Genomic DNA, 27,820 nt, shown 5'->3' with positions numbered 1-27,820 from the left:
CACCGTAGAAGACGCCGACGTCATTTCAATGCATGTTTTATTATCCAACATTAATCTACTGAGCCTTAGCTTCAAGCTCAAGAACATTTCAACACATCTGCTTAAAGGATCACTGCAATGGGGGCAATGCTCTACCTTGCTTTAAACAGAAGCTGTTCTCACTTCCTCTATTGTTAGACACACAAAATGGTTACCTACCAGGACCAACATTCATATAACACTGCAATGAACAGAAGGATTTCCAGAGATACTGCATGAAACAAAAAAAATGATTCCTCCCGACCCTATTTTATGAATTTGAGAATGTGCTGGAAATACCACCCCCCCCCCCCCACCTTAGCTACCAATGACATGGAAGGTGGCATCACAACACAGCTACCACCCATATCAGTTAAGCGGCATGATTGCTGGTAATTTTATTGGGGCTTTAAGACTTCATCAAAACATGTGCATAATGCAATGATGGCGTTTACTTTACACAAAATGGTGGCAGGTGGCGGATGACGGGGTCAGAGATAAGACCGTTCAGGGATGATCTACATGCGGTTACTTTTACCCATGCCTCAAGGTCCGACGTCAGGTGTACATCATCTCGGCCATGTGCGACATCTTCTTTGGAATATACAGGTAGTATTCCATGTATCCGGCCAGGTCTTCGATGGTGACATCATCAACAGACGCTCTGGCCTGTTCCGAGCAGGAGCGCGGAGATCCGGAGGAGCTGTTGCCTGCCGTTTGAGTTCTGTTTTGTAAAGACTGAGAGTAGTCCTCCTTCACCGTCTTCTCGCATTCTGTAAGCATGTCCCGCAAGCCAGAAAAAGAATACACTTCCATGTTTTGCCAGTTGTCGCACTGGCAATCGCTACCGTTGCAAGTACATTTCGCGGCCGTGCCAAGCTTAGAGACAGAGTGGAAATCTGAAGGGAGGCTGGTCTTTGTTTTTCCACTGGGCTCCAGAGGAATAGAAGAATCTGTCTTGCCCATTTGGGAAGTAGTCTCTGATGCAGACACCCCTGACGGTTCAAGGCCAAATCTCTTGTAGCCAATGGCGGTAGTGCTGGAGGGGTCGCTGACGGCTGTGGCCCCTCCTTCCGCGGCATCGCAATGGCTCTTGTGCTTTAGCAGAGAGCTGCACGTTGTCTTTGTGCTGCAGTGTGTAAACTTTGGGGGGTGAAGAACTGGGGATTTAGAGCGACGTCTTCTTGGTGTTCTTCCAGCTCCTCGTGTGGTTTTTCTTGATGATCTGCAATCAAAGATCATAAATGAATAGTAGACTTCTAGATACTACTTACTGTATATGCATTAAAGATCTTTACAGTAACTGGAGTTCAATATTTCCTGCAAAATCACACACAGTTTATACACTTGGTATTTTTTTTGGTTGTTGTTCTCCGATATGATCTCCCCAAAACACCTACACTATTTTGTTAATTTTTTATTATTATTATTTTTTGCACTTTTTTTTTAATGTAGTATGCAGGTCTATTCTTAAACCGGATATACATATCGTCTACCACTAGGGTGTACTGTAACTGTGTCCGTTTAGGAAGCATGTGAACAGTGATCGGGTGTGCCAATAGACACCTGTCCGCCATGTATGAACCGGCCACAATCCTGGTGTGCGAACACATAAAGTTGACTGTAATAATTAGATCCCTGCCAGTAAAAAAGTGTAAGGGATTTTTTTTCCAATATCCATAGAACAAATTTTCTTTTTTGAATTTTTATTATTGATTTCAGCACTGTTAAATTAAATGCAAAATATTGCCCTTCTGTAGCACTAGCCTCCGATATAAATATATACCCCATTATATTACTGCTGTTGTGAGGGGAAAATGTTATCTGCTACCATAATAGTAAGTGTAGAATTTAGGATGACAGTAATGGTCCCTTTACACGGCATGACGATCTAGCAGATTGTAGGGAGGGAAGTGTTCCTTCCCGACATTCTGCTGATTGCTAGCGAAGGAGACCATTACAATTACATGCAGCGATCTCCTCCAACTATGGGGAGGCGAGATCGCTAATGCCATCGCTCTTCCCCATACAGAGTCCCTGTTTTCCGGCAGTAGACCGATTACACAGAGCGATCTGCCACTGGGAAACAATGATCTTTTGTGCTGCACAAAAGATACAATTACCTGATGAACGAGCGTTTTGCTCGTTCGCCGGGTAATCAGCAGTGCATTTACACTGCCAGATCATAGCTAAGAAGCATTACTAGTAACGCTGGTAAGCGATGATCGGTCCGATTGTCGGCCTGTGTAAAGGGCTATTAAAATAGCTCTGGGTAGGCCTAGATAAAGATGCCTATAGAGGAGCACTGCACTTATCAGTTTAATGTGTGATGCTCTGTGTTAGTGAAAGGTCGGCCTGGGAAAGTGAAGGGAGGCTGTTTGCTGTACTAAAAGTCCAAACAAATGAGGACATTCTACTCTATCACGGGTTTATACCAATCTGCAGCAATTCAAACTATGCACCAGCAACGCCAACACAGCGCAGACATGCCAGATAGAGAGGACTATAGTAAAACGCCACTCCGGCTACACTCCATATGCCTCCGATTTCTGACAGATTCCACATGAATGTGGTGGAAAGCATAACAGACCATGCTTGATTGAAGTAGATTATAAAACAGAGTGCCTGCAGCCACCACTAGAGGGAGCTTAGTACATAGGCATTTATACAGGTACCACTGAACCCAATATATGGCTACTTTCACACTGCCGTTTTGGCTTTCCGTTTGTGAGAGCCGCCATGGGCTCTCACAAGGGGTCCAAAACGGATCAGTTTTGCCCTAATGCATTCTGAATGGAAAAGGATCCACTCAGAATGCATCAGTTTGTCTCCGTTCCGTCTCCATTCCGCTTTGGAGGCGGACACCTAAACGCTGCTTGCAGCATTTTGGTGTCCGTCTGACGAAACTGAGCCAAACGGATCCGTCCCCATTGACTTACATTGTGTGTCAGAACAGATCCGTTTTCTATGACACAATCTGGCACAATAGAAAACGGATCTGCCCTCAATTGACTTTCAATGGTGTTCAAGACGGATCAGTTTTGGCTATGTTAAAGATAATACAAACTCATCAATCTGTGCAGATCCATGACAGATCCGCACCAAACGCAAGTGTGAAAGTAGCCTAAGCTGTAAAATAATTATGTACCGAGCTCTTTCTAGTGGTGGCTGACGGAAAATGATGTGGTTTCATGTCGAGAAGCAAGAGAAGGGGTTCACCATGGACCCCACAGCAGTGTTGCGGCCTGCTTCCGTGGGGAGTACGCCACTGCTCCATTGCACACTGAATTACAAAGGTACTCTAGGGGAGAATCTCTGACACCAGGCTGCACAAGGGTGCTGCCATGTACTTATTAGTATAAATAGTATATTATCTAAATGCTCCAAATCATTTCAACTTCCATTGTATTTTTTTTTCTCCAGAAGACAATCTATGAAGTTCAAACCAAGATGAGCTAGGTATATAGAAAATATAGACTCTACCAATATGATACCAGAGTTCTCCACAAGAGGGCACACATGGAGCTTTTCCCATAAACTTAGATGCCCTTTTAAAAAGTTCAACAACATCTATAAAATCTAATTGAACCCCCAATCCGTGCGTCTTTCTGATTATGATAAATGTTCTGCTTCTCACCATACATGACTTCTATGGCCACACAACAATTAATGTAAAGCGGAGAATGCTAAGTGAGCAGAGGGATTGATGCGAGAGGACAGAAGTCAGATTACATGGAATCTCACTAAAACGCGCTTGTGACTGCTGGAGCCTAACCAAGATGTGAAGCACAGCTTTGGTGAAGCCTTACCCATGCCAGCTGTCCTTTAGAGAACCCAACACTTTTGGTTTGGCATCCTCAAGGGCCGCTCTCCCACATGGTCTTGAATTAGAGCTGTCGGCGCCACCCAATGATCCTGCACATCTGCAGCACAAAAAGACTCGGGTTAAGCCAAATTGGTAAATCCTGGATTCTGCAGTAGATCTAGAACAGATTAAGGCCACATTCACACAGGACAGGTTTGGAGGCATTTGCAGAACTACAACTCCCAGAAGGAGATAAAATCTGGGAGTTGTAGTTCTGCAAATCTGGAACCCTCTGGTATATTGTAACGTCTGCAAAAATCTGGTTTTACGTTGCAATTTTGAGACTTTAAAGGGCATCTGTCAGCAGATTTGTCCCTATGAAACGGTCTGACCTATTTCGCTTGACAGCTGAAGGCATCTGTGTTGGTCCCATGTTCATGTGTGCCCACGTTGCTAAGACAAATTAAGGGCCACATGTTTTAAGTCCGGCGTTTCAGACGCTGGTCTTAATAAAGCCCCATAGCACATCCAGCACCAGTCTAAATGTAAGACAGCTTCCGTCTTACATTTAGACCATTTTCTACACTTGAAACAGGTGTAGAAAATGGTAAATGACATTGGTCTGCAGGTCCGTCCCCTTCCGTCGACACATCTTTAGACATGGCGTGAGCAGGGCAAAGTCACAGATAGTGTTGCAATGGTTGGTTGAGCAGCCATCTGCACCTGAAATATGCCTAATTTTGCCGGTTTTTGCTAAGTTTTAATAAGTGAAAATACGCCTCTAGGAGCAACAGGGGAGTTGCCATCACACCTAGAGGCTCCACTCTCTCTTCTATGCGGGCACATATGACCATGGGACCAACACAGATGCCTTCAGCTGCCAAGCACAAATGTAACAGGTCAGCGAGTATTATAGGTACAAATCTGCTGACAGATGTCCTTTTAATGTGAGTGACTACACCCCTACTCTCAGAATGGCTTTCAGGGTCAGACCCCTCTCCTGCCCCTACAGGCTCTGGGCATAGCTAGTTACTAAGCCAAAGTAATGTCAGCAAAGCCCATCTAGCCAACCTTCAGCTACATTTTATGCTGCAATATATGTGCGGAGCTCGTCTGTGCTCTTCAGTCACGTTTTTATATCATTCACTATATAATTAGCAAGAGAACTGTGTTGTGAGGCACCCCGGGTAAAGACGACTCGGCCCCCTGCAGAGACAAAAGCTGTAAAACGGCAGAGCAACTTACGCTTCCGAATCAACACGCAGCTTTTTGAAGGCGCTCTGAAGGTTGTCCTCGTCGCCGTCTTTGACTTCTGACTCCATCACTGACTCTCGCAGGCAGATGTGAAGGCCAGGACTGCAGCCGAGATCTGGAATACAGCAGCAGGGACACGGGTGAGACAAAGAAATCTTTACACAATCTGTTATAAAACGGACTGAATAAAACAAAGACATCTTGTCCTGCGCCATCCGTGGAGACCCAGCCGTAATGAAGATGTCTCTGTTCTGGCCTACGACGTGACACATGCTGGAGCTCTCACGAGGGGAATTCTTCTAGTTTAAACCAGCGGCAGACAAGCGTGCCTTCTTATTGAATGCCAGCTATCCTGAACACTTGAAGAAAAAAATCAATCCCTAAATGATCAGACAGAGAGCGTAAAACTCAATCAGCTCCATTACCAACCCAGAGTAAAGAGCCGCCAACCAAACTAAAAGAAGAGACACACTTGGACATCAACTGCATACCGCCATTTCATACTGGCACCGGCCTGCCGTTCTAGCACGTGTGTGGTCACAGAACCAAGTCACTTCCAGGCCGAGGGGGACCCAAAGCAATGCGGGAACGGTGGGAATGTTCACGAGCAAGTGATTTAAAAACAAAATGTAATTAGGCCAGGTTCTGAGGATTGAGTTGCTCATCTGCTAGGCCAAGCAACACTTTTAAATGGGGCTGTCCCTACTCCAAATGACGACTGTCACAGCTGATATTTCCGGGGGTGCTGCGGAGGAAATGTAGCATTTCATGGTGAAGGGGGGGGGGAAGGGTCCTAATAAAATATATAGACAGGGTATGTGCCCTGAAGGCAATGACTTCTAAGAGTGAATCTGGCAAAACAATCGGGAAGCTGTGGCACATTAAAGGGGTTGTCCGAGTGTTCTGTACTGATGACCCATCCTCACAGGTCATCAGTACCTGATCATGGGGGTTGGACTCCCCGTCACTGATCCAGTGAGTGCTGCAGCTTTTCCTAGGCCATTGACGTCACGTCCATATGTCACGTGACCTAGGAGCAGCTCAGTCCTATTCAAGTGAATGAGGCTGAGCTACTATACCGTATACGCTATATAACCGCTATCCAATGTACGGCGCTGTGCTTGGTAAGCTGAGAGAAACCGCTGATCAGAAGAGGTCCAGGGTGTTGGACCCCCACAATCAGATACTGATGACCTATCCAGAGGACAGATCAGGATAGACCACTTTAATGCTACATGCCGAGGACAAACAACACTCTTTAGGCCTCAAGCACATGACCGTATTTTTCATCCGTGAACCGGAGGGATAGCACACTCACCCATACATTTCTAAGAGGCCATGCACACCGTGGTATTGTCTGTGGCTCTGTTTGGCTGTTCCGTAATTCTGGTCCATACTGCAGAAGAGAGTAATCATTTCTATTGATGGGAGTGAGAAAAATGTGGCATGTGCATGGAAGGTATCCGTATCTTGTGGACCAAAAGATGACATTGTCATGTGCATGGAGCCCTAACAACAGATGAATGCTCTGGCTTATAGGGGAGGGTCTTAAGCAGGAGAAGCCCCTCTATGTCGTCCACATGCCCTAAGAGATAATATGGCCGGGGATCGCCTTCACACATCTTCCAGATATGGAGGCTAAATGAGCCAGACTCCTAGAAGATTTCTCATCAGTCCAGCACTAGGACTATTTCTACCCAATTAAATCTACACAAATTCCCTAAGGGTACTTTCACACTAGCGTTACTCTTTTCCGGCATTGAGTTCCGTCCTAGGGGCTCAATACCTGAAAAGAGCTGATCAGTTTTATCCTAATGCATTCTGAATGGAGAGCATTCGGTTCAGGATGCATCAGGATGTCACTGTACGGTTTTTGGACGGAGAAAATACCGCAGCATGCTGCACATTTCTCTCCGGCCAAAAATACTGATCACTTGCCAGAATTCTGGATCCGGTATTAATTTACATTGAAGTGTGTTAGTGCCGGCACCAAGTGTTCTGGAAAAACGGATCCGGCATGTGCAGACCTTTAAAAATGCAAAAAAATATATTAAATACCAGATCCGTTTTTCCAGATGACACCGAAGAGACGGATCCGGTATTGCAATGCATTTGTGAGAGCATCCGTTTGCATCTGGATTGCTGGATCCAGCAGGCAGTTCCAGCGACGGAACTGCCTGCGGGAATCCTCTGCCGCAAGTGTGAAAGTACCATAAGGCTACTTTCACACTGGCGTTTTGTTTTCCGTTTGTGAGATCCGTTCAGGGCTCTCACAAGCGGTCCAAAACGGATCCGTTTTGCCCTAATGCGTTCTGAATGGAAAAGGATCCGCTCAGAATGCATCAGTTTGCCTCCGTTCCGCTCTGGAGGCGGACACCAAAATACTGCTCGCAACGTTTTGGTGTCCACCTGACGATGCGGAGGCAATAGAAAATGGATCCGTCCCCCATTGACTTTCAATGGTGTTCAAGACGGATCCGTCTTGGCTATGTTACAGATAATACAAACGGATCCATTCTGAACAGATGCATGCGGTTGTATTATCGGTAGTGGTACGGATCAGTCTGTGCAGATCCATGACGGATCCGCACCAAACTCAAGTGTGAAAGAAGCCTAAATCGTACAAGTTAAAAGGTTTTTCTGTAAATACATTTCAAGATCTCTGCTTGCAATTAGTGAATGGGAGAGGCTGAAAAACTGTACATACCTTATACTTCCCCCAGATGACAGTTTGCTACAATCCTCTAAGAAATGAGGAGAGGTGGCTGCACAAGCATGGTGTACTCCCATTCATTTCTATGGGGCCCGACGGAAATAGCCAAGCCACTGCTCAGCCATTTTCAGCGGCCCCATAGAAATGAATGGAGGGTGGCTGCACATGCGCCCTCCGTGATTTTGAAGGCTCCACTTAAGAGATAGATGCGGGTCCCACTTCGGGGACCCGCACCTATCAGACAATGGGGGCATAACCTAGCGATGTGCCCCCATTTCCTGAGAGGACACAACCCCTTTTAATCACCCACCTTTCCCAATTTTACATATAAAAATATATAAACAATAAAAAAATAAACATTAGGCCAGGGCTTGACAAATTTCCTTGGAATCTAGGAGCCAGCTAAAAAAGTTAGGAGCCGTTTATTTATTTTTTACCTTATAAAGCCTTATTTTCAGCGACAAAAATAACACCTCTTAAATTAACATATAAAGAAGTCTAGAACCAAACAACATGGGCATCGTTTATTATCCCTGCGCTGTGACGTCACTGTGTGCATAATCCCTGCGCTGTGACGTCACTGTGTGCATAATCCCTGCGCTGTGACGTCACTGTGTGTATAATCCCTGCGCTGTGACGTCACTGTGTGTGTAATCCCTGCGCTGTGACGTCACTGTGTGTGTAATCCCTGCGCTGTGACGTCACTGTGTGTGTAATCCCTGCGCTGTGACGTCACTGTGTGTGTAATCCCTGCGCTGTGACGTCACTGTGTGTGTAATCCCTGCGCTGTGACGTCACTGTGTGTGTAATCCCTGCGCTGTGACGTCACTGTGTGTGTAATCCCTGCGCTGTGACGTCACTGTGTGTGTAATCCCTGCGCTGTGACGTCACTGTGTGTAATCCCTGCGCTGTGACGTCACTGTGTGTGTAATCCCTGCGCTGTGACGTCACTGTGTGTGTAATCCCTGCGCTGTGACGTCACTGTGTGTGTAATCCCTGCGCTGTGACGTCACTGTGTGTATAATCCCTGCGCTGTGACGTCACTGTGTGTATAATCCCTGCGCTGTGACGTCACTGTGTGTATAATCCCTGCGCTGTGACGTCACTGTGTGTATAATCCCTGCGCTGTGACGTCACTGTGTGTATAATCCCTGCGCTGTGACGTCACTGTGTGTATAATCCCTGCGCTGTGACGTCACTGTGTGTATAATCCCTGCGCTGTGACGTCACTGTGTGTATAATCCCTGCGCTGTGACGTCACTGTGTGTATAATCCCTGCGCTGTGACGTCACTGTGTGTATAATCCCTGCGCTGTGACGTCACTGTGTGTATAATCCCTGCGCTGTGACGTCACTGTGTGTATAATCCCTGCGCTGTGACGTCACTGTGTGTATAATCCCTGCGCTGTGACGTCACTGTGTGTATAATCCCTGCGCTGTGACGTCACTGTGTGTATAATCCCTGCGCTGTGACGTCACTGTGTGTGTAATCCCTGCGCTGTGACGTCACTGTGTGTATAATCCCTGCGCTGTGACGTCACTGTGTGTGTAATCCCTGCGCTGTGACGTCACTGTGTGTGTAATCCCTGCGCTGTGACGTCACTGTGTGTATAATCCCTGCGCTGTGACGTCACTGTGTGCATAATCCCTGCGCTGTGACGTCACTATGTGTAATCCCTGCGCTGCAGCTGACAGAACTGAGATCCCTTCCCCAGGATGTTTGGTCCGGGCTCATTCATCTCATAGAACTGCAGCTATGAAATCCACAGCGTATTGCAGCAAATACCAGCAAAATGGATAAGATTTTACCAAAAATCCTCACACTTCATAAAATCCACACGGAAATGAACCTACTGTGCACATTTCAAATCCGCACCGTGGTCATATATCATTTCACCATGTGTAACTGATCGTGGCTGAATTCCACAGCAAATCCACCCGCTACATGTAGAGTTTGATAAAAATCCACAACAGGTAATCCTCTGTGGAAAATCTTTCCATTGGAATTACCCTAGGAATACTGAGGGGCCTTCCAGCTCTCTCATGGATGGTCACCCAGCTTTCCTGGTCTCCTAGTCCTGAGGAGAACATATCTCAGTACGGGAACATATAGAGAAGTTATCAGATGATTTAGCCATTCAGGAGTCTTATGGCAGCTCTTAGGAGACCTGTGTGGTATACAGCCTGTCACCCAGCTTTCCTGTGGAGAATATATCTCAGTACGGGAACATATAGAGAAGTCATCAGATGATTTAGCCATTCAGGAGTCTTAGTTCTCATAGAAGCTGCAACCCGGCTTTCCAAGACTCCTGAATGGGTAAATCATATGATAACGTATCTAAATGTTCCTATACTGAGATATATTCTCCTCAGGAGACCAGGAAAGCTGGGTGACAGACAGCCTGTATACCACACAGCTCTCCTAGGAGCTGCCACCCGGCTTTCTGTGTGGTATACAGGCTGTCACCCAGCTTTCCTAGAAAGGGAAAGAACTAAGAAATGGCCGAATGGTAACTGCAGGGATGGAGCACAGTGCAGGAATGGCCACCAGTTGTGGCTAGCAGGAGCTCCGGCCTAATGACGGCAGCAGGTATGCAGCTCCCCGCTGGGTTCATGGCCGTGCTCGAGGCCAACAGACATTACAAACTTTGAGCCTACCGGATAAGTGCTAGCACACAGTAATATTATATATAAACTTTATTAGCGTCTCCAAACGAGACAAAAAGCGGTAAAATATACATCGAAAACAATATGATGGTGAATGGAGAGAACACAAGATGACATGGAACACCACTAAGGGCTCATCCTATAATGGCAAATAAATTCAGAAAAATATATATATGTATATAGCATAGATTATGCATATAAGCCAGACAGGATGTCAAATGCATATGATCAGGCAGAACTATCAGGACAGGGTAGAGAAACAATGTACAAGAAACAAGTATAAAGTGCATAGTGCAAATATCACTCATGCTGAATAGATAAATACCTGAGTGGTGCGCCAACAACCCCAACGTACGTTTCACGCAAGCTTCTTCCCCCTGCTACTTTCACACTAGCGTTCTTGCTGGATACGGCAGGGTTCAGCAAAAACGCTTCCGTTACTGATAATACAACCATCTGCATCCGTCATGAACTCCACTGAAAGTCAATGGGGAACGGATCCGTTTTCTATTGCGTCCCCATTGACCTGCATTGTGGGTAATCAAGGATACGTTTTGTTCCGCATCCCATGACTGAAAGAAAATCACAACATGCTGCGGTTTGCTCTCCGGTCTGGGAACACAACCAAACGGAACGGAAAGCATTTTTGAGCATTTCGTTCTGTTCAGTTACGTTTTGTCCCCAATTGAGTGGGGACAAAACGGAAGCGTTTTTCTCCGGTATTGAGACCCTATGACTGATCTCAATAACGGAAAATAGAAATGCTAGTGTGAAAGTAGCCTTATAAAACAAGATATGAAGTTTGGTATCGCTGTAATTGTATAGAGCTCCAGAATAAGGACTTTTGTTTTCAATTTTACCCCACAAAGATTTTTTTTTCCTGTTTTCCAATACTTAGGTGATATATTGTTCGCCTCGCTGGAGCCCATACATTTTAATGCTGTACAGAGACGAATCTTCATACAGCATTAAAACGAAGTTTGGAGCAAAGCGACTTCACATCTAGGATCTGACGCTCACTTCGCTCATCCCTAGCGACCGCCATATGTGAATCCCCAGAAAATCCAATATTGACAGATTTTTTGCGATTCGCATGTCAAGGTCGCAGCAAACGTGCGAACTGCACCGTGACCCCATCTATACCTATAGCAGCCCTGCTACACTGCAATATTTGGGCACGCTACATGCTGCAGCCAAAATTACCGTGTGGACATACCCTAATGCAGGCGTGGCCAACCTGCAGCCCTCCGGCTGTTGTAAAACTACAATTCCCACCATGCCCTGCTGTAGGCAGTCTTTGCATGCTGGGAGTTGTAGTTTTGCAACAACTGGAGAGCCGCCGTTAAGCCATCCCTGCCCTAATGTCTATGGATTTAGAATGGGAATAGAGATGAGAAAATGGATGGTCACAAATCGCTTCGTCTCATTAGCTAGACTTCTTCACGCATGGAGGGCGGTCCCCACAGGTGAAGTGCCCACATGTCAGACTTCCCGCCCAGCCCGCTCAATCTCCGGTCTGTGCCGCTGCCGAAATGCTAATTCAGCGCCACAAGCAGCTACCCAGAAGTCCCTGGCCAACGAGACGTCATAAGAGCTTCTGTAGGTGGCATGTGCAGATTACTGGTACATCAGAAAGTTACTGACCTGTTCACTATAAGGCCTCATGCACACGACCGTTGTTTTATTCCATGTCCGTTGTTCCGTTTTTCGTGATTTTCTGCGGACCCATTGACTTTCAGAAAATGGTTCGCGGACCCATTCAAGTCAATGGGACCGCAAAAAAACACGGAGGCACACAAGATTGTCGTCCGCGTCCGTTTTTTTCCTATCATTTGCATGGCAAACCTGTCTTAGATTTTTTTTTTACTTTCCTTCATGTCTGGTGATCCTCCAAAAATAAAGGAAGACACATGGAAACAAAAACTGAAACGGATCACGGAACAACGGAACCCCATTTTGCGGAACGGAACACAACAACGGTCGTGTGCATGAGGCCTAATGCAGGTGAAAACACTGAGGGGCACTTCTTAACATTGTTATGCCAGTTTTGGTGTAAAAAAAAAGTGCTAAGACTTTGCGGCATGGGTGTTTTTCTGTCAGGGTAGCGACGAGGCCCCAGCAAATTTACTAACATTTCCGCCTGGAAACAGGTGTAAAAGGGAAGTGAAAACTACTCCGGTCCGGGCGCACATACTGCAGGACCTGCGCCTCGTCAGTAATTAGTCTCTTCGGGTCCATTCACACGTCCTTAATTTGGGTCCGCATTCATTCCGCAATGTGGGAACTCATTCACTTTCAATGGGGCTGGAACGGATGCAAATCTGCATTTCCGGGATCCGCAATTCCGTTCCTGAAAAAAAATAGAACATGTCCTATTCTTGTCCGCAATTAGCAAAGGCATTTTCTATTATAGTGTCTGTGATGTGTTGTCCGTAAATTGCGGATCGCACATTGCAGGTGTCCATGTTTTGCGGATCCGCAAAACACTTACGGACGTGTGAATGGACCTTTACTCCGTCAGTGCAAGGGCTATCAAAGAGCGCTGTAAAAAGCCCCACTATAAGACCTCATGCACACAACCGTGGTGTGTTTTGCGGTCCGCAAATCGCGGATCCGCAAAACATGGATGTTGTCCGTGCACGTTCCGCAATTTGCAGAATGGCACGGACAGCCTTCAATATAAATGCCTATTCTTGTCCGCATCAGTATGCCCCTTCCGTAGCCCCGGAAAAAAAATAGAACATGTCCTATTCTTGTCCGTTTTAGGAATTGTTAAAATGGATCCACAAAAAAAAAAAAACGGATGGCATCCGTTTTTGTTTTTTGCGAATCCGCAATTTGCGGACCACAAAACACATACGGTCGTGTGCATGTAGCCTAAGGCTACTTTCACACTAGCGTTCGGGTGTCCGCTCGTGCGCTCCGTTTGAAGGGGCTCACGAGCGGCCCCGAACGCATCCGTCTGGCCCTAATGCATTCTCAGTGGAGGCGAATCCGCTGAGAATGCATCCGCCTGCCAGCGCTCAGCCTCCGCTCCGCTCAGTGAGCGGACACCTGAACGCTGCTTGCAGCGTTCGGGTGTCCGCCTGGCCGTGCGGAGGCGAGCGGATCCGTCCAGACTTATAATGGAAGTCAATGGGGACGGATCCGCTTGAAGATGACACTATATGGCTCAATCTTCAAGCGGATCCGTCCCCTATTGACTTTCAATGTAAAGTCTGAACGGATCCGCTCAGGCTACTTTCAGACTTAGAAAATTTTCTAAGTAATAATGCAGACGGATCCGTTCTGAACGGATGCAAACGTCTGCATTATCGGAGCGGATCCGTCTGATGAAACATCAGACGGATCCGCTCCGAACGCTAGTGTGAAAGTAGCCTTAATCAGAGCCCTTTAAAAGGGAATGTGTCATCAGAGAATGACCTGCTGCTTAAGGGTCCAGTCACACGTCCGTATGTGTTTTGCAGATCCGCAAAACATGAACCCCGGCAATGTGCGTTCCGCATTTTGCGGACTGCACATTGCCGTCACTCTCATAGAAAATGCCTTTTCTTGTCCGCAATTTTTTTTTTTGCGGAATAGAAGTGCGGATCCGCAAATGCGGACAGCACATTCCAGCCCCATTGAAAAATGAATGGGTCTGCACCTGTTCCGCAAAATTGCAGATCGGATGCAGACCTATTTTGCTGACGTGTGAATGGACCCTAAATCACTTTTTTATGTTTAACCTATTTTTAAAGATTTTTTTGTTTAAATATATGGAATACATGGAAAATTAAAAACAACATCATCAAAAATATAAAATCCTGCAGTTTTCACACTGGCCACTATGTTTAATAATTGGCGCCACTACAATAGAAATCACTTTACTGCAGTTAACTCATTGTAATCCTGCCTGTAATGATATCATCTCTGTGTACAGATAAGACAGGATTCATCATTCACGATAGGTGAAGGATTTATTACACTGGCCAATGTTTCCACTGATAATCGCTAACGAGCGATCATCTTGCAGTGGTAATACTGCCATCGATTGTCCGATGAACGAGCATTTAAATTCTGTGCAATTACGATCTGCTGCTGGCAGTATGGGGACGAGCTATGGCAGAGCGATCACTGTGGAGGAGATCGCTGCATGTAATGGCAGCGGGCAGGCGATTGCTGGAAGGAAACGCTTCTGTCCTGACTGCCAGGCTGTGTAAAGCTTAAAGGGGTTGGCCACCATACGCATAAAAAAATAAAATTAAAATGGCCACAGATAATAACTAAAGCCAAGAGATATTCGTATAATGAGAGATATACTGTGTATGTATAGCATGCTCCCATTGATGAGAGGCTGTGTGGGCGGAGCAGCTGCAAAGTGAAAGTAAAAATCCCAGCATGCATCGTCCGAGGAGTGGTCACATGACATCCCTGGCCAACCGCGATACCATAGTAACAGCAGCCCCTCGGGTGTCATCTCATCGCAGATAGAGAAGTGATTTTGACGTCCAGGATATGGTCAAAAGGACATTAGTCTGGTTTATACCTTCCCAATATCTGAACCATTATCCGGATATATTCCTATATACTGGGCTACCAAACTGGCAACCACAGAAGTGACTCACTTTTACAGTTTCTATTTTTATCCTTATTTTTAGTTTTTATCCTTATTTTTATATTCTATTTTTGAAGTTGATCAATTACAGCAAACATTACTCATATTATATATGGTCTCTATATATAGTGGATGTCTGATAGGATTAACCCTAATGTTTCCGGGAGATTAGTATGTGCACTTTATGTTAATAATAAATCTGTATATATTTCTATACCACCGACTATTGATTATACATACAGTGCCAGATAGCCGAGTGCCCCCCAACCAATCCTTTATCTTTACATATATACATCTCCTCCTCGGCTTCCCTGGAGAAGGCTTGTACGATGTGGCTGCCATGCAGATTGGAGAGGCAGTCGGCCCCCAGGATGGTACGGACTGATTCCGGCCAGTGCACGGACACCAGCTTGTGCTCCCCCAGGAGGATCTGCCGCATGTTTTCAGCGCCCATGATGCGCACGGTCCGGGTTCCAAACAGATGCGTCTTGTAGATGTGTCCGTACTTTCTGCGCTTCACTTGCAGGATTTTATGTCTCTGTAGCACCATGGTATGGAGGGAAGCCACTGTCACTACCATGGAGCTGTACACCCTGGTCACCAGTGCCCTGTGCACCCTGGTGCTGCCAGTCCTGCAGTCAAGCTGTGGGAGCGGTACGGTTCCAGCTGCAGAGACCCCGGCTGCCAGTACCCGCTGCCCCCTGGCACTATGGGGCTGCCTTTCTTTGGAGAAACCTTGCAGATGGTGCTACAGAGACGTAAATTCCTACAACTCAAGCTCAGAAAGTACGGACACATCTACAAGACGCATCTGTGCTCCAGACTAAAAAAAATAACCAGGAGCCATTGGCTCCTAAATTAAAAAAATGTAGTCTCCAAATTTAAAATGCATATAATTTAAAAAAGGACTTGACGGAGAAGATGAGACGCAGGTCACAGTAGTGAGCCAGCGCTACATATAGGAGAATACAGCACCACATAGCTCTCACAACCAGCGACATATTTTGGGGGACAAGGTGACTAAAAATGTTTGATTTTTTTTCTGTTACGGCCTTCACCAGAGCGGAGATATTTTTTAATAGCTCACACTTTTTCGGATGCGACGATATGTAATAGGTTTATTTTTTATTGTTTGTAAATTTTATATGTAAAATTGGGAAAGGGGGCGATTTAAACTTTTAGTATTTTGGTGTTTTTTTTTACTTTTTATTTAATAACCATTTCCCCCCTTAGGGGTTATAACCTGGATCTTTTCATCCCTTGTCCTATTTACCCCGATAGAGCTGTATTAGGGTGACTAGGACTTCACACTGTCCCTGCTGCCCTGTGCATAGTGCACACAGCAGCAGGGAGATTACCATGGCAGCCAGGGCTTCAGTAGCGTCCTGGCTGCCATGGTAACCGATCGGAGCCCCAGCAGTGTAATCTGCCACTGCCACCAATGGAGGGGAGGGGACCCTGTGGCCACCATATAACAATGAGGGGGGAAGGGGGCTATGTCCACTGCGCCACCAATGATACTAATAGGGAGGGGGGGGGGCGCACTGTACCACCAATTATACTAATACTAAGGGGGGGTGCACTGAGCCACCAATAAATGTAATTAAAGAGGACCTTTCATGGGTCCAAAGAATATGAACTTAGTAGCAGGCTACATAGAGCGGCGCCCAGGGATCTAAGGTTTTTTTACTCCCTGGCCCTGAGCTCTGAGCTGCGATTGGACAGCGCTGCTGTTATGGAGACGGAGAGACCCTGGCGTCTCCTCCACTGGCGTCTCCTCCTCCTTGCTCTGAATGTTGAAAATACCGGGGGCCACAACGGGCGAACGGAGCATCGCCCAGGAATAATAGTAAGTGCACTTAGATCCCTGGGCGCCGCTCTATGTATCCTGCTACTAAGTTCATATTTTTTGGACCCATGAAAGGTCCTCTTTAACTCATTTATACAAGTGTCGGCAGCGGCATCACAGACCCGTCCTCAACAACAGGGCATGTGATCCGCGGCAATTAACCCCTCAGATGTGGCATATGAGTGGTTAATTGCCGCGTATCGCATGCCCTGTTATTAAGGCAGGGTCTGTGATACCGCTGCCTATACTTGCATTATGTTTTACATTCATTGGTGGCGCAGTGGCCACAGCTTCTCCCCTCCTCCTCTTCCCTGCTATCTCCCCATTGGTGGCAGTGGCGGCCACGTCACAGTGGGGAGGGAGGGATTCCCTCCTACACTGTGCTAGTATCTTCAACTGATACTAGGCTGCGCAGCAGCGCGGGCGGTCCAGTCGCAAATGGCGACATGACTAAAAAGTCTTGTCACCATCTGCAAATTTTAAGGCGCATTAGCGACCGTTTTGGTCGCCATCTGGAGCCCTGTGGGCGCTGAAACAGGTCACGCCTAGAAAACTCTCCCAATGAGGTCTCCTCCTCACCATTGTGTCTATGGCCCATGGGGATGCTGTAAACCAATTTTCTTAATGCTTTTGGAAATGCAGCCTCAAGCAAGATGGCCGCCCCCATAATCTTGTTTAGCACATAGAATAAAATAAAAAAATCTACAATCAGAAAATAAAAGCAGATTTGACTGGCAGATGACACATTTCCTTTAAGCCAATCGTTGATGCCATGTGATGATGATCTCAGCCTTGGTGGATACACGTTCCTGCACTGATGAAGCATGAAACTGGGTGATTCAGTGCAGTCCACATACAACTTTCATTATGTAATCCTCACTACTCGCTGATTCACAGACATCCTACAGCTCCGCGCGGTAAGCACCTTCTTAGTCAGGTTCTAAAGGGGTTATCTGGTAATGCATGTTGATGTCCTTTCCTCAGGATAGGGCATCAATATTAGATCGTGGGGGCCTGACTCTTGGGACCACTGTCGATCAGCTGCTAGAAAAGGCCAGGCGCTCAGTGAGCGTCGCAGCCTCTTCCTAGGCCAGTGATATTACATTCATTGGTCACATGGCCTAGGAGCAATACCATACTATGTACGGCGCTGTGCTTGGAAAGCTGCCGGGGGAGCGCAGTGGCCCCCTGCTGATCTGAGAATAGGTCATTATTATCAATCACTGGATGAACCCATTGAGGTGGAATCCTGTCACTTAGGCCTCATGCACACGCAAAACACAGAAGCCGCCCGTGTGCAATCCGCAATTTACGGAACGGAACAGGCAGCCCATTGTAGAAATGCCTATTCTTGTCCGCAAAATGGACGAGAATAGGACATGTTATATTTTTTTTGTGGGGCTACGGAACGGAGTGCTGTCCGCATCTTCTGCGGCCCCATTGAAGTGAATGGGTGCAGCTCGGGTGCGGACCAGAACAATGGGTCCGCAATACACGGGCATCAGCCGTGTGCATTCCGCATCACGGACCCATTTACTTGAATGGGTCTGCAATCACGAAGATGCGGAACGGAGGCACGGATCGAAAAGTCGGATGCGGATCACAGACCCCATTCAAGTGAATGGGTCCGTGGTCTGCATGCGGCTGCCCCACGGTCTGTGCCTGTGCATCACAGGAACGGAGCCCTAACGTTCAAGTGTATGTAGCCTTATGGACCAGGCTCTGCACGCCCGGAATGTCCAGGCTGATGCTGGTGTTACATCCTTGTCGACTGATCCTAGGTATAACTGCTAGAATAAGGTGGCACTGATGCGAGGACAGCACCAGGTCAATCGGTCTCCAGATGAGGAGCTTTTTCTAGTCCGCTGCACTGACAGCTGTCACAGTCAAAGAAACAAAGTGGTACGTGCATTCCTGGCATAGCTGCCGCTACGGGCTAGTGATTAGCAGGGGTCACGGCAGTCAGCCCCCACAAATCGGACATTCAAGCGATATGTCACCAACGCCTACAATGAGACAACTCACTGACAGGAGAATGTCACTTGAATCAACCTGAACATTCAGAGTTTGCAGAGCCTGGTGTATCAGTGACATGGGGCGGTTGTGTGGCGAGACGAGTTCTGCCCTGGCACAGACCATCATGAGTCTTACTCGCCCTGATGAATAGAAGGTCAGAGACATTGAGATCCATGTAATGAGGCTTGGCACGACGATGGTATATGCCCGCAGCGTTCAGAACACAAGTTGGGAGATGGCATTAGCACCATCAATGAGAGCAGTTTACGTGAGCGCACCTGCGGCTTTTGTTGGGGATCACACTGCTCATTAGTTCAGATGAAGAGACTGATCTGTGGCCACAAACAACTGAACGGCTGCTACTGATAACATGCAGTACCTGTAGAATCCAGGAGAGGGCAGCAGCCCCAAGTTATTGGGGGTCATTTATCAAACACTGGCTTTTTATGCCCCTGCGCCTAATTTATCACAAGGTAAAGACCTAGGTATAAAACAGGTGCACCTCTGGCAGTCTGTGCGCCTGGAGTGAAAAAACAACCATGGCGGCCACTGGCTGGAGTCGTTTTCACGCCTTTTTTCCACCTGTTTCCAGATGTAAATGTTATTAAAGGGAACCTGTCACTTAGAAAATACATAATAAACCGCCAGCAGTACCTTATTGCAGCCTGTAGCAGGACTATAAAAGGTGTCTGTGTCTTTTCTGTGCAATGTGGCAAAAGTCTGTAAAAATACTTTTATTCCACGCTATGTAAACGATTGTCTTGAAGTCAAGGGGGCAGCGGCTTTCTTGCCTTAAGTCAAGCGCCCCCCGCCCCCTTTACCTCCCCATAGCGTTTGATTGATCGGATGCCCGATTCCTTTACTGCCGGTTGCTTGAATGTAGTCTCGCGCATGCGCGGGCTCGCGAGTGCCTGAGAATTGAGCTTTTGAACAATACCTCATAGCGGAATGGAACAGTGCGCAGGCACCGGTATTGCAGGGACACAGCGCACCTGCAAGACTACATTCAAGTATCCAGTAGTGAAGGAAATCCTATCAATCAAACGCTATGGGGAGGTAAAGGGGACGGGGGGGCGCTTGACTTCAGGCGAGAAAGCCGCTGCCCCCCTGACTTCAAGACTATCGTTTACATAGCGTGGACCGTTGAATAAGTCTTTTTTTTTTACTTTTGCCGCATTGCACAGAAAAGACACAGACACCTTTATAACCATGCTATAGGCTGCAATAAGGTACTGCTGGCGGTTTAATATGCATTTTCTAGGCGACAGGTTCCTTTAAATTTGCTGGGGCTGATGTGCCGGTCCCTGCCACTCTCAAGTGGCAAGGATGGCGTAAAAACGCCCATGCTACCAAATATTGTTGCACAGGCATTTATAAAGTCGCAAAAATAAGTCCTGTGATTTTTTTTTTTATGTCAAAAACTGGCGTAGTGATGATTTCTCGTTCTGACCTCTAATCCACCGATAGGATTGCAGGGCATTATAATGATTTAAAATGCTGTGTGTCCCTGCCAGACCTTGGATCTACTCCTATAATGCCCTGTGATCCTGGCAGAGGAGCAGAGGTCAGGACAAGAAATCACTCTCACACACGCAAGTTTCTCACATTGAACTCGCTCGTGTGAGTCTGGCCTAAATCTCCCCCTCTGAAAGTATAGGGTTCAACATTTATTTGGCTTCCGCCCCAGAAAAACCCATAGGTTACATCTAAAGCAAGCACCTGCATGTGACCCCAAGAGACCCTCTTGATTAGGCCTCATGCACATGGCCGTTGCAGTTTTGCAGTCCGCTGGCCACAAAACTGACAAGAATAGGACCTGTTCTATAATTTTCAGAATGGCCACAAGCATGAGGACAGTACACCAGTGACATCCACGTGCTATCCGCATTTTTTGCGGCCCCATAAAAATGAATGGGTCCACGTGCAATCTGCAAATAATGCAGATCAGATGTGGACCGAATACAGTCGCGGAGGCCTTACTGTGGTCACATCATGGGTGGTGGTGCTACTGTATTTTTCACCCTATAAGACGCACCTAGGTTTTAGAGGGGGACAAAAAGAAAAAAATATTTTTCATTATACCTCAGATCAGAGCACCAATGTTATTCAGACCTCAGATAAGAGCCCCATGCCTCACATCGGCCCCCAGTAGCCTTTCACCAGCCCCCAGAAGAGTCCATCAGCCTCATAAATATAACATTTAAAAAAAAACACTTACCTCACCTGTTCCATAATGGAAGCGGCTCATTAGTATTCGCCCCATAAGACGCAGGGGCATTTTTTTTGGGGGGGGGGGGGATGCATCTTATGGGGCGAAAAATACGGTAATTTGAAGAAAGTGCCAGATATGTCAATGATGTAATTCTAGGCCTGACATAACACTTTAGCGCCTGAAGGGGTCGCCGAGTAACTAGGTTGTGCCTCCTGAACAATCAGGTAAGAGACATTTCAAAGTACATTCACTTGAATGGGGCTTAGGCCATGTGACTGATGAACGTGACTTCACGCAGACTAGGAAGAGGCCTAAGCGGTCAGAGTGCTGCGGCCTCTTCATATAGCTGACCAGTGGGGGTCCCGGGAGTCGGATACTCACCGATCTCATACTGGTAACCTATCCTGCGAAATTAACATCAATGTGTTAAACCTGGAAAACCCCTTTAAGCCTCATATGTTCGTCCCTTAAAATGTTTATTCCAATGACAACATATACACCTCCGGTAACAGCAGAATAACCGTAATCTAATGCAGCTGGCGGCATCTGCACACGGGAGGAGATAAAGTGGAGAGGTGGTCCATAGAGCATGCACTCACAATAACCATTCTACCAATAAGAGGCCGGCTAACATCTGCAGTCAGGTTCCCCCCTTAAAGGGGTTTTCCGAGACTTTATAACCGATGACCTATCCTCAGGATAGGTCATCAGTATCTGATTGGTGTTGGTTCCACATCAGGGACCCCCGCCAATCAGCTGTGTGAGAAGGCACTGGCACTGCAGCCATTTTAGCTGTTCCTAAGCTAGTGGTGATAGGTTCAACCGCCATGTGGTCTGTTCATAGAAGTGAATGGGGCCGAGCGCAATACAACGCACAGCCACTATACTATGTACGGCGCTGTGTTTTGGGAGCTCATAGGAGTGCCGGTGCCTTCTCAAGCAGCTGATCTGCGGGTGGTCCCGTGTGTCAGACCCCACAGATCAGATGCTGATGACCTACCCTGAGGATAGTTTCAAAAAGCAGTTGTAGAGCAGCACATAATGGATCTCTTGACCTGTCCGGAATGCATCAGCTGTGGTGAAATCGCCAATCCAACGCCATTCCATAGGTATAGGTAGATGAAAAAAAAAGTTTCACAGCAGCATGTCCGGTGTGACTTTTTATTTGGGGACCAAAAGTGCACACACCAAAATACACGACGTTTCGGCTACGTCGTGTATTTTGGTGTGTGCACTTTTGGTCCCCAAATAAAAAGTCACACCGGACATGCTGCTGTGAAACTTTTTTTTTCATCTACTTACCCTGAGGATAGGTCTCCAGTTATAAAATCTTGAAAAACCTTTTTAACTTCTTGTCAGGACGAGGACTGGGACATTCCACCTATTGTGACAGGATCCTCTCATGACCCACTAAGTCTCCGATATGAAAACTGGTGTTGCCCATAGCAACCAATATGCTCACAACTTTAATTGAAGCAGGTCTGAAAATCGATAAGCCGGGATCAGACTGGTTACAGACTTTTCTGCTCCAGTTTTCCTATATAACGCTGCGTTCAGACCTGAGCGTACGGGATGGAGCGCTCTGTATGCGTGATTTTATGCGCGTTTACAGACGCGGCTCCGGAACAAACGAACGCCCATTGTCGCGCTTTCCCATCAGTCTATGTACGGGAACGCGCGACAAGACGCCCCAAAGAAGCTCCTGTACTTCTTGGGGCGTCGGGCGTTTTACAGCGCGATCGTACGCGCTGTGAAACGCTCAGGTGAGAATCATTCCCATAGGGAAACATTGGTTCTTGCCTGTTGAGCGTTTTACAGCGCGTAGGAACGCGCTGTAAAACGCTCAGGCCTGAACCCAGCCTTAGACAGGCTCTCTCAACATGGCCGTCATTACCATTTGATAAATGGAGGGGAACGATTATTTGCCATGGAAGTCAATAATGGGGTCCCCTTTAAAACTAACTAGGACATTAGTGTGGCCAAAGGGGAGGACTTTGTCAGCGCCCAAATATATAATGCTGGTAGTATGCTATCTGCATGCAGGTCACGTGACCTATGGCACCCAATAGCTCTTTTGCTACCACCAGGGGGGTGTTTCTTAAATCGGATAACCCCTTTAAGGGTTCTTCTGGAAGCGCATACACTGTAGTACAACCTACAGGCAGCCTCTATCCTTGAGATTCACCAAACGCCCCCAAAAAACAAGGATCCAGTAAGCTTTGGCGCAGGACTAGGGGTGCAGGGGCGATCCAGAATAGTCACCCACAGGCCACATCCTCTGCTGCCAAGCAGAAGACCTAAAGACTGAGCTATCAGGTTTCTCCAGCGTTCCCCTTTAATGTACTGGGCCTCTGCTGGGGGGGGATTGTTTCCATATATTACAGTTAGAGATCTACTGAACGTAACTGATGGCTGAATGTTAAAGGGCCAGCAGCCATCACCTGCATTCCTCTCAAGCTGTCAACCAGTTCAGCACCAGGTAGTGGGGCACAAGTGGGCACCTCTCAACTCTCCTCAGGCACACCCACAGTGATCCCAGACCCTCATAAATGGCCGCTCGCTCCACTCACCATGAAGGCCCGTTCCCTCTCCCTGTCCAAGCTCCTTCTGGCGGCCGTGAGGCGAGCGCTGCGCACCGAGACTCCTTGTTTGCGCACAACACCCGGCGGTGACTCTGCAACCCTGCTGCCGGTGACGTCATCGGCCTGCAGCTATAGAGACTTGACAAAACAGAGGCTAGAGCGGCGGCCGCGTATCGGGTCATGTGACTGGCTTGCGCGTCAGGCCTCCTTCTTGGGTGGAACGCGTGGTTTGGATGCCATATTGCTGTTTATAAATCACGCGTATATTTTTCGTGCAGTTTCTTAATACTTTATAATTTTAGGCAGATTTTTTTTATCCCTTTTGATACTGAGTTATGTATCAATGGTCATGCATCATTTTCTCACTTTTGTTAGAATGTTACTGCTAGAAGATATTTTCAGTAGCTCTTTGTGGTTTTCATTATGGCCCATTGTCCATTATAGGGCATTCTCTCCCCCCCAAGTCACACATGGGGGGAGATTTATCAAAACTGGCTTAGTTGCTCATAGCAACCAATCAGAATCCGCCTTTCATTTTCCAAAGGAGCGCTGAAAAATGAAAGGTAGAATCTGATTGGTTGCTATGGGCAACTAAGCCAGTTCTACTTTACACCAGTTTTGATAAATCTCCCCCATTGACTTGCATTATAATACAGGACCCTGTTTTGATATACTATAGATGTGTCCTTTCCTCTTTGTTCGCAATATCCCAAAGTGAGTGACAGTGGCGTGAGATGATTTGCTATAGAAAAAAACTATTTGCGTCAAACTGTTGGGCGTTGTGAGTACGCAAATAACTTTTTTTCAAAGCATATCATGGGACATATTTTGGATTATCTGGAACCAAGGGGGAGGTAAGGAAGGACACATCTGCATGTCTGTAAATACGGTGTCGTTGTTACAGAATAGACAGGTCCTCAGTATATGACGTCCATCTGTATGCCCTGTGCACACATTAGTTTCCCCACCTCAGTAGATTTAGGCCTCATGCACACAAACGTATTTTGTTTCCACGTCCGTTCCGTTTTTTTTTTTTGTTTGGTTTTTTTTCCGGCTAGGATGCTAACCCATTCATTTCTATGGAGCTGTTAAAAAATGCGGCTATTCAACCGTTTGTTTTCCGCGTCCGTTGTCTGTGGTTCCATTCCGCAAAAAAAATAGAGCATGTTCTATTCTTGTCCGTTTTGCAGACAAGGATAGGCATATATAATGGATCTGAAAAAACAACCAAAAAACTAATGCCATACAGTTGTGTGCATGTAGCCTTATGGGGGCACTGAGGCTATCATTGTGAGAACTGTTAGGCCCCTTGCAGACGAGCATTCCTCCCGCAGCGAGTCCGCAACGCATTACGACCTGACCTCCCAGCGCTGCCGGGGGTCAAATAGCATTATATTGATTTATGATGCTATGTAACTCTTAGGCCTCTTTCACACAGGCGTCGCGTGTGAGGGCTGGATAGGATGCTGGTGTGTTGCGGGAAAATGTGCGATTTTCAAAACGTTTTAATGCGTTTTGCATGTGCTTGAGTAAAATCGGCATGTTTGGTACCCAGACCCGAACTTCTTCACAGAAGTTCGGGTTTGGGTTAGGTGTTCTGTAGATTTTATTATTTTCCCTTATAACATGGTTATAAGGGAAAATAAAAGCATTCTTAATACAGTCCTGATCAAAAGTTTAAGACCACTTGAAAAATGGCAAAAATCATATTTAGCATGGCTGGATCTTAACAAGGTTCCAAGTAGAGCTTCAACATGCAACAAGAAGAAATGGGAGTGAGACATTTTTGAAACATTTTTTGAGCATTCAATTAATTGAAAATAACGATTAAACTGAAACAGGCTGATTTTCAGCTGATCCAAAGTTTAGGACCACATGCCTTTAAAAGGCCAAATCTGTGCAAAGATGTGGATTCATTGTCATTTTCTGTCAGGTAGTCACACGTTGTGATGGCAAAGGCAAAAAACTCTCCCTTTTTGAACGTGGTCGGGTTGTTGAACTGCATAAGCAGGGTCTCTCACAGCGCGCCATCGCTGCTGAGGTGGGACGCAGTAAGACAGTCATTTGGAATTTCTTAAATGATCCTGAGGGTTATGGAACAAAAAAGTCAAGTGGAAGACCCAAAAGAATTTCATCAGCACTGAGCCGGAGGATCCAATTGGCTGTCCGACAAGACACTGGACGATCCTCGATCCAAATTAAGGCCCTTACTGGTGCTGATTGCAGCCCCATAACCATCAGACGGCATCTGAGACTGAAGGGCTTCAAAAACAAAAAACGTCTCCAAAGACCTCGTCTCCTTGAACGCCACAGAACTGCTCGTTTGGACTTTGCAAGAGAGCACCAAACATGGGACATTCAAAGGTGGAAGAAAGTTTTATTCTCTGATGAGAACAAATGTAACCTTGATCATCCTGATGGTTTCCAACGTTACTGGCATGACAAGCAGATCCCACCTGAGATGCTTTCTACGCGCCACAGTGGAGGGGGCGCTATAATGGTCTGGGGTGCTTTTTCCTTCAGTGGAACAATGGAGCTTCAGGAAGTGCAGGGGCGTCAAACGGCCGCTGGCTATGTCCCGATGTTGCAGAGAGCATTCCTCATGACTGAGGGCCCTCGTCTGTGTGGTAACGACTGGGTTTTTCAACAGGACAATGCTACAGTACACAAAGTTGAAGTGATAAACAATAACGGCGGAGCTACTCATTACTGAGTTCATGTTTGGAAGTTGGATTTCTGTTTTGGGGGGTGTAGTTTTTTTTTGGAGGTGTGGTCCTAAACTTTTGATCAGCTGAAAAACAGCCTGTTTCAGTTTATTCGTTGTTTTCATTAAATTGAATGCTCAAAAAATGTTTTGTCTCACTCCCATTTCTTCTTGTTGCATGTTGAAGCTCTACTTGGAACCTTGTTAAGATCCAGCCATGCTAAATATAATTTTTTTTGCCATTTTTCAAGTGGTCTTAAACTTTTGATCAGGATTGTACATCATTTTTATTTCCTTTCATTTTCCTAATTCCTGGAGCACCCCTTTTAAGATCTGTTGGGTAAATAACTTCAGGCGGATAACATGTGCTGTCCATTTCCCTCCTGAAATGGCACAATTCCTTTACCCCTTAGTGACCACTATTGCTGAGATAAACAAAGGGGGTTTTAGCTAAACAACTGGCTTTAATCAATCATTACATGTATCCAGATGGTATTCCCATCTTCACTTTTCATACTTCCCTTCGTTGAGCGTGACGTTCACTTCCAGAATTCGGCTGGGCTTGATTGATGTCTTCTCCTGGCCGGGCCGCGCAATGTCCTGAACGCGCACGCTGCCGCGCATGCGCCATGGTGACTTATTCTTGGCCTGTATAGTACAGAGCCGGTGTGCGCGTTCTCGGCTCTTTACTATACTGGCCAGGAAGAAGTCATCATGGTGCATGCACGGCGGCGTGCGCGTTCAGGACATTGCCCGGCCGGGAGAAAATCTTCAGTCTTCTGCGCAAGCGTGGCCCGGCGGGGTTCGACAGGAGAGGTGGCCGTAACCATTGGAGACGAAAGACAACGATCAGGTAAGAGGGGACTTATTTTCTCAAAGGGTGGGAATTGGGTAATTAAATGTATTTACAAAAATTATCACTGTCAAATCATTAACAGATTTAACAGTGATCATTGTGATGGGAATACCCCTTTAACTTGTACTTCAAAAACTAAGACCTCATACAAGTACATTGATGAGAAAACAAAAAAGTTATAGCTCTTGGAATGCGATTTAAAAAAAATGTGCGTGGTCACTAAGGCTACTTTCACACTAGCGGCAGGACGGATCCGACAGACTGTTCACCCTGTCTGATCCATCCAGCCGCTATTTCGCCGGACCACCGCTCCGTCCCCATTGACTCTAATGGGGACGGGGGCGGAACTCCGGTGCAGCACGGCAGTGCACGGCGAAAGGCCGCCAGACTAAAAGTACTGCATGTCTGACTTTTTAGTCCCGCGGCCTCTCACGCGAACTGCCGTGCTGCGCTGGAGCTCCGCCCCATTATAGTCAATGGGGATATAGCGGCAGGACGGATCCAACAGGGTGAACAGTCTGTCGGATCCGTCCTGCCGCTAGTGTGAA

At 46.7% G+C, this 27,820-nt stretch overlaps 1 protein-coding gene and 1 long non-coding RNA gene across 3 annotated transcripts in view; one reads left to right on the top strand and one right to left on the bottom strand.

Annotated features, from left to right (window-relative positions):
* Positions 1-2,726, top strand: part of LOC121003486 — a 31,025-nt gene extending 28,299 nt beyond the window's left edge. Inside the window, exon 4 of the long non-coding RNA XR_005779485.1 lies at positions 2,426-2,726. This is a non-coding gene — a long non-coding RNA (uncharacterized LOC121003486). The remainder of the gene's footprint in view (positions 1-2,425) is intronic.
* Positions 21-23,829, bottom strand: OSER1 (oxidative stress responsive serine rich 1). 2 transcript variants are annotated; one of them, XM_040435372.1, is made up of 4 exons: positions 23,701-23,829; positions 5,069-5,192; positions 3,828-3,941; positions 21-1,243 (listed from the first exon to the last, which is right to left on the bottom strand). In XM_040435372.1, exons 2-4 carry the CDS (start codon positions 5,143-5,145, stop codon positions 577-579), a joined length of 858 nt encoding a protein of 285 aa, XP_040291306.1. In that variant the 5' UTR covers positions 5,146-5,192; positions 23,701-23,829; the 3' UTR covers positions 21-576. The 2 variants fall into 2 exon arrangements, with proteins under 2 accessions (XP_040291306.1, XP_040291307.1); XM_040435373.1 differs by lacking the exon at positions 3,828-3,941.
* Positions 23,830-27,820: the final 3,991 nt, after the last annotated feature.

Source organism: Bufo bufo, chromosome 6, assembly GCF_905171765.1.
Source record: "Bufo bufo chromosome 6, aBufBuf1.1, whole genome shotgun sequence".
In the NCBI taxonomy this organism is placed as follows: domain Eukaryota; kingdom Metazoa; phylum Chordata; class Amphibia; order Anura; family Bufonidae; genus Bufo; species Bufo bufo.
The sequence above is the reverse complement of the archived record's forward strand: the minus strand, read 5'-3'. Positions and strand labels throughout refer to the sequence as shown.

Coding starts and splice junctions, on each gene's coding strand:
- OSER1 (XM_040435372.1), bottom strand. CDS start 5,145: ATGGAGTCAGAAGTCAAAGACGGCGACGAGGACAACCTTCAGAGCGCC. Junction 3,942..5,068: donor CTGCGTGTTGATTCGGAAGC/GTAAGTTGCTCT, acceptor TTTGTGCTGCAG/ATGTGCAGGATCATTGGGTG. Junction 1,244..3,827: donor CTAAAGGACAGCTGGCATGG/GTAAGGCTTCAC, acceptor CTTTGATTGCAG/ATCATCAAGAAAAACCACAC.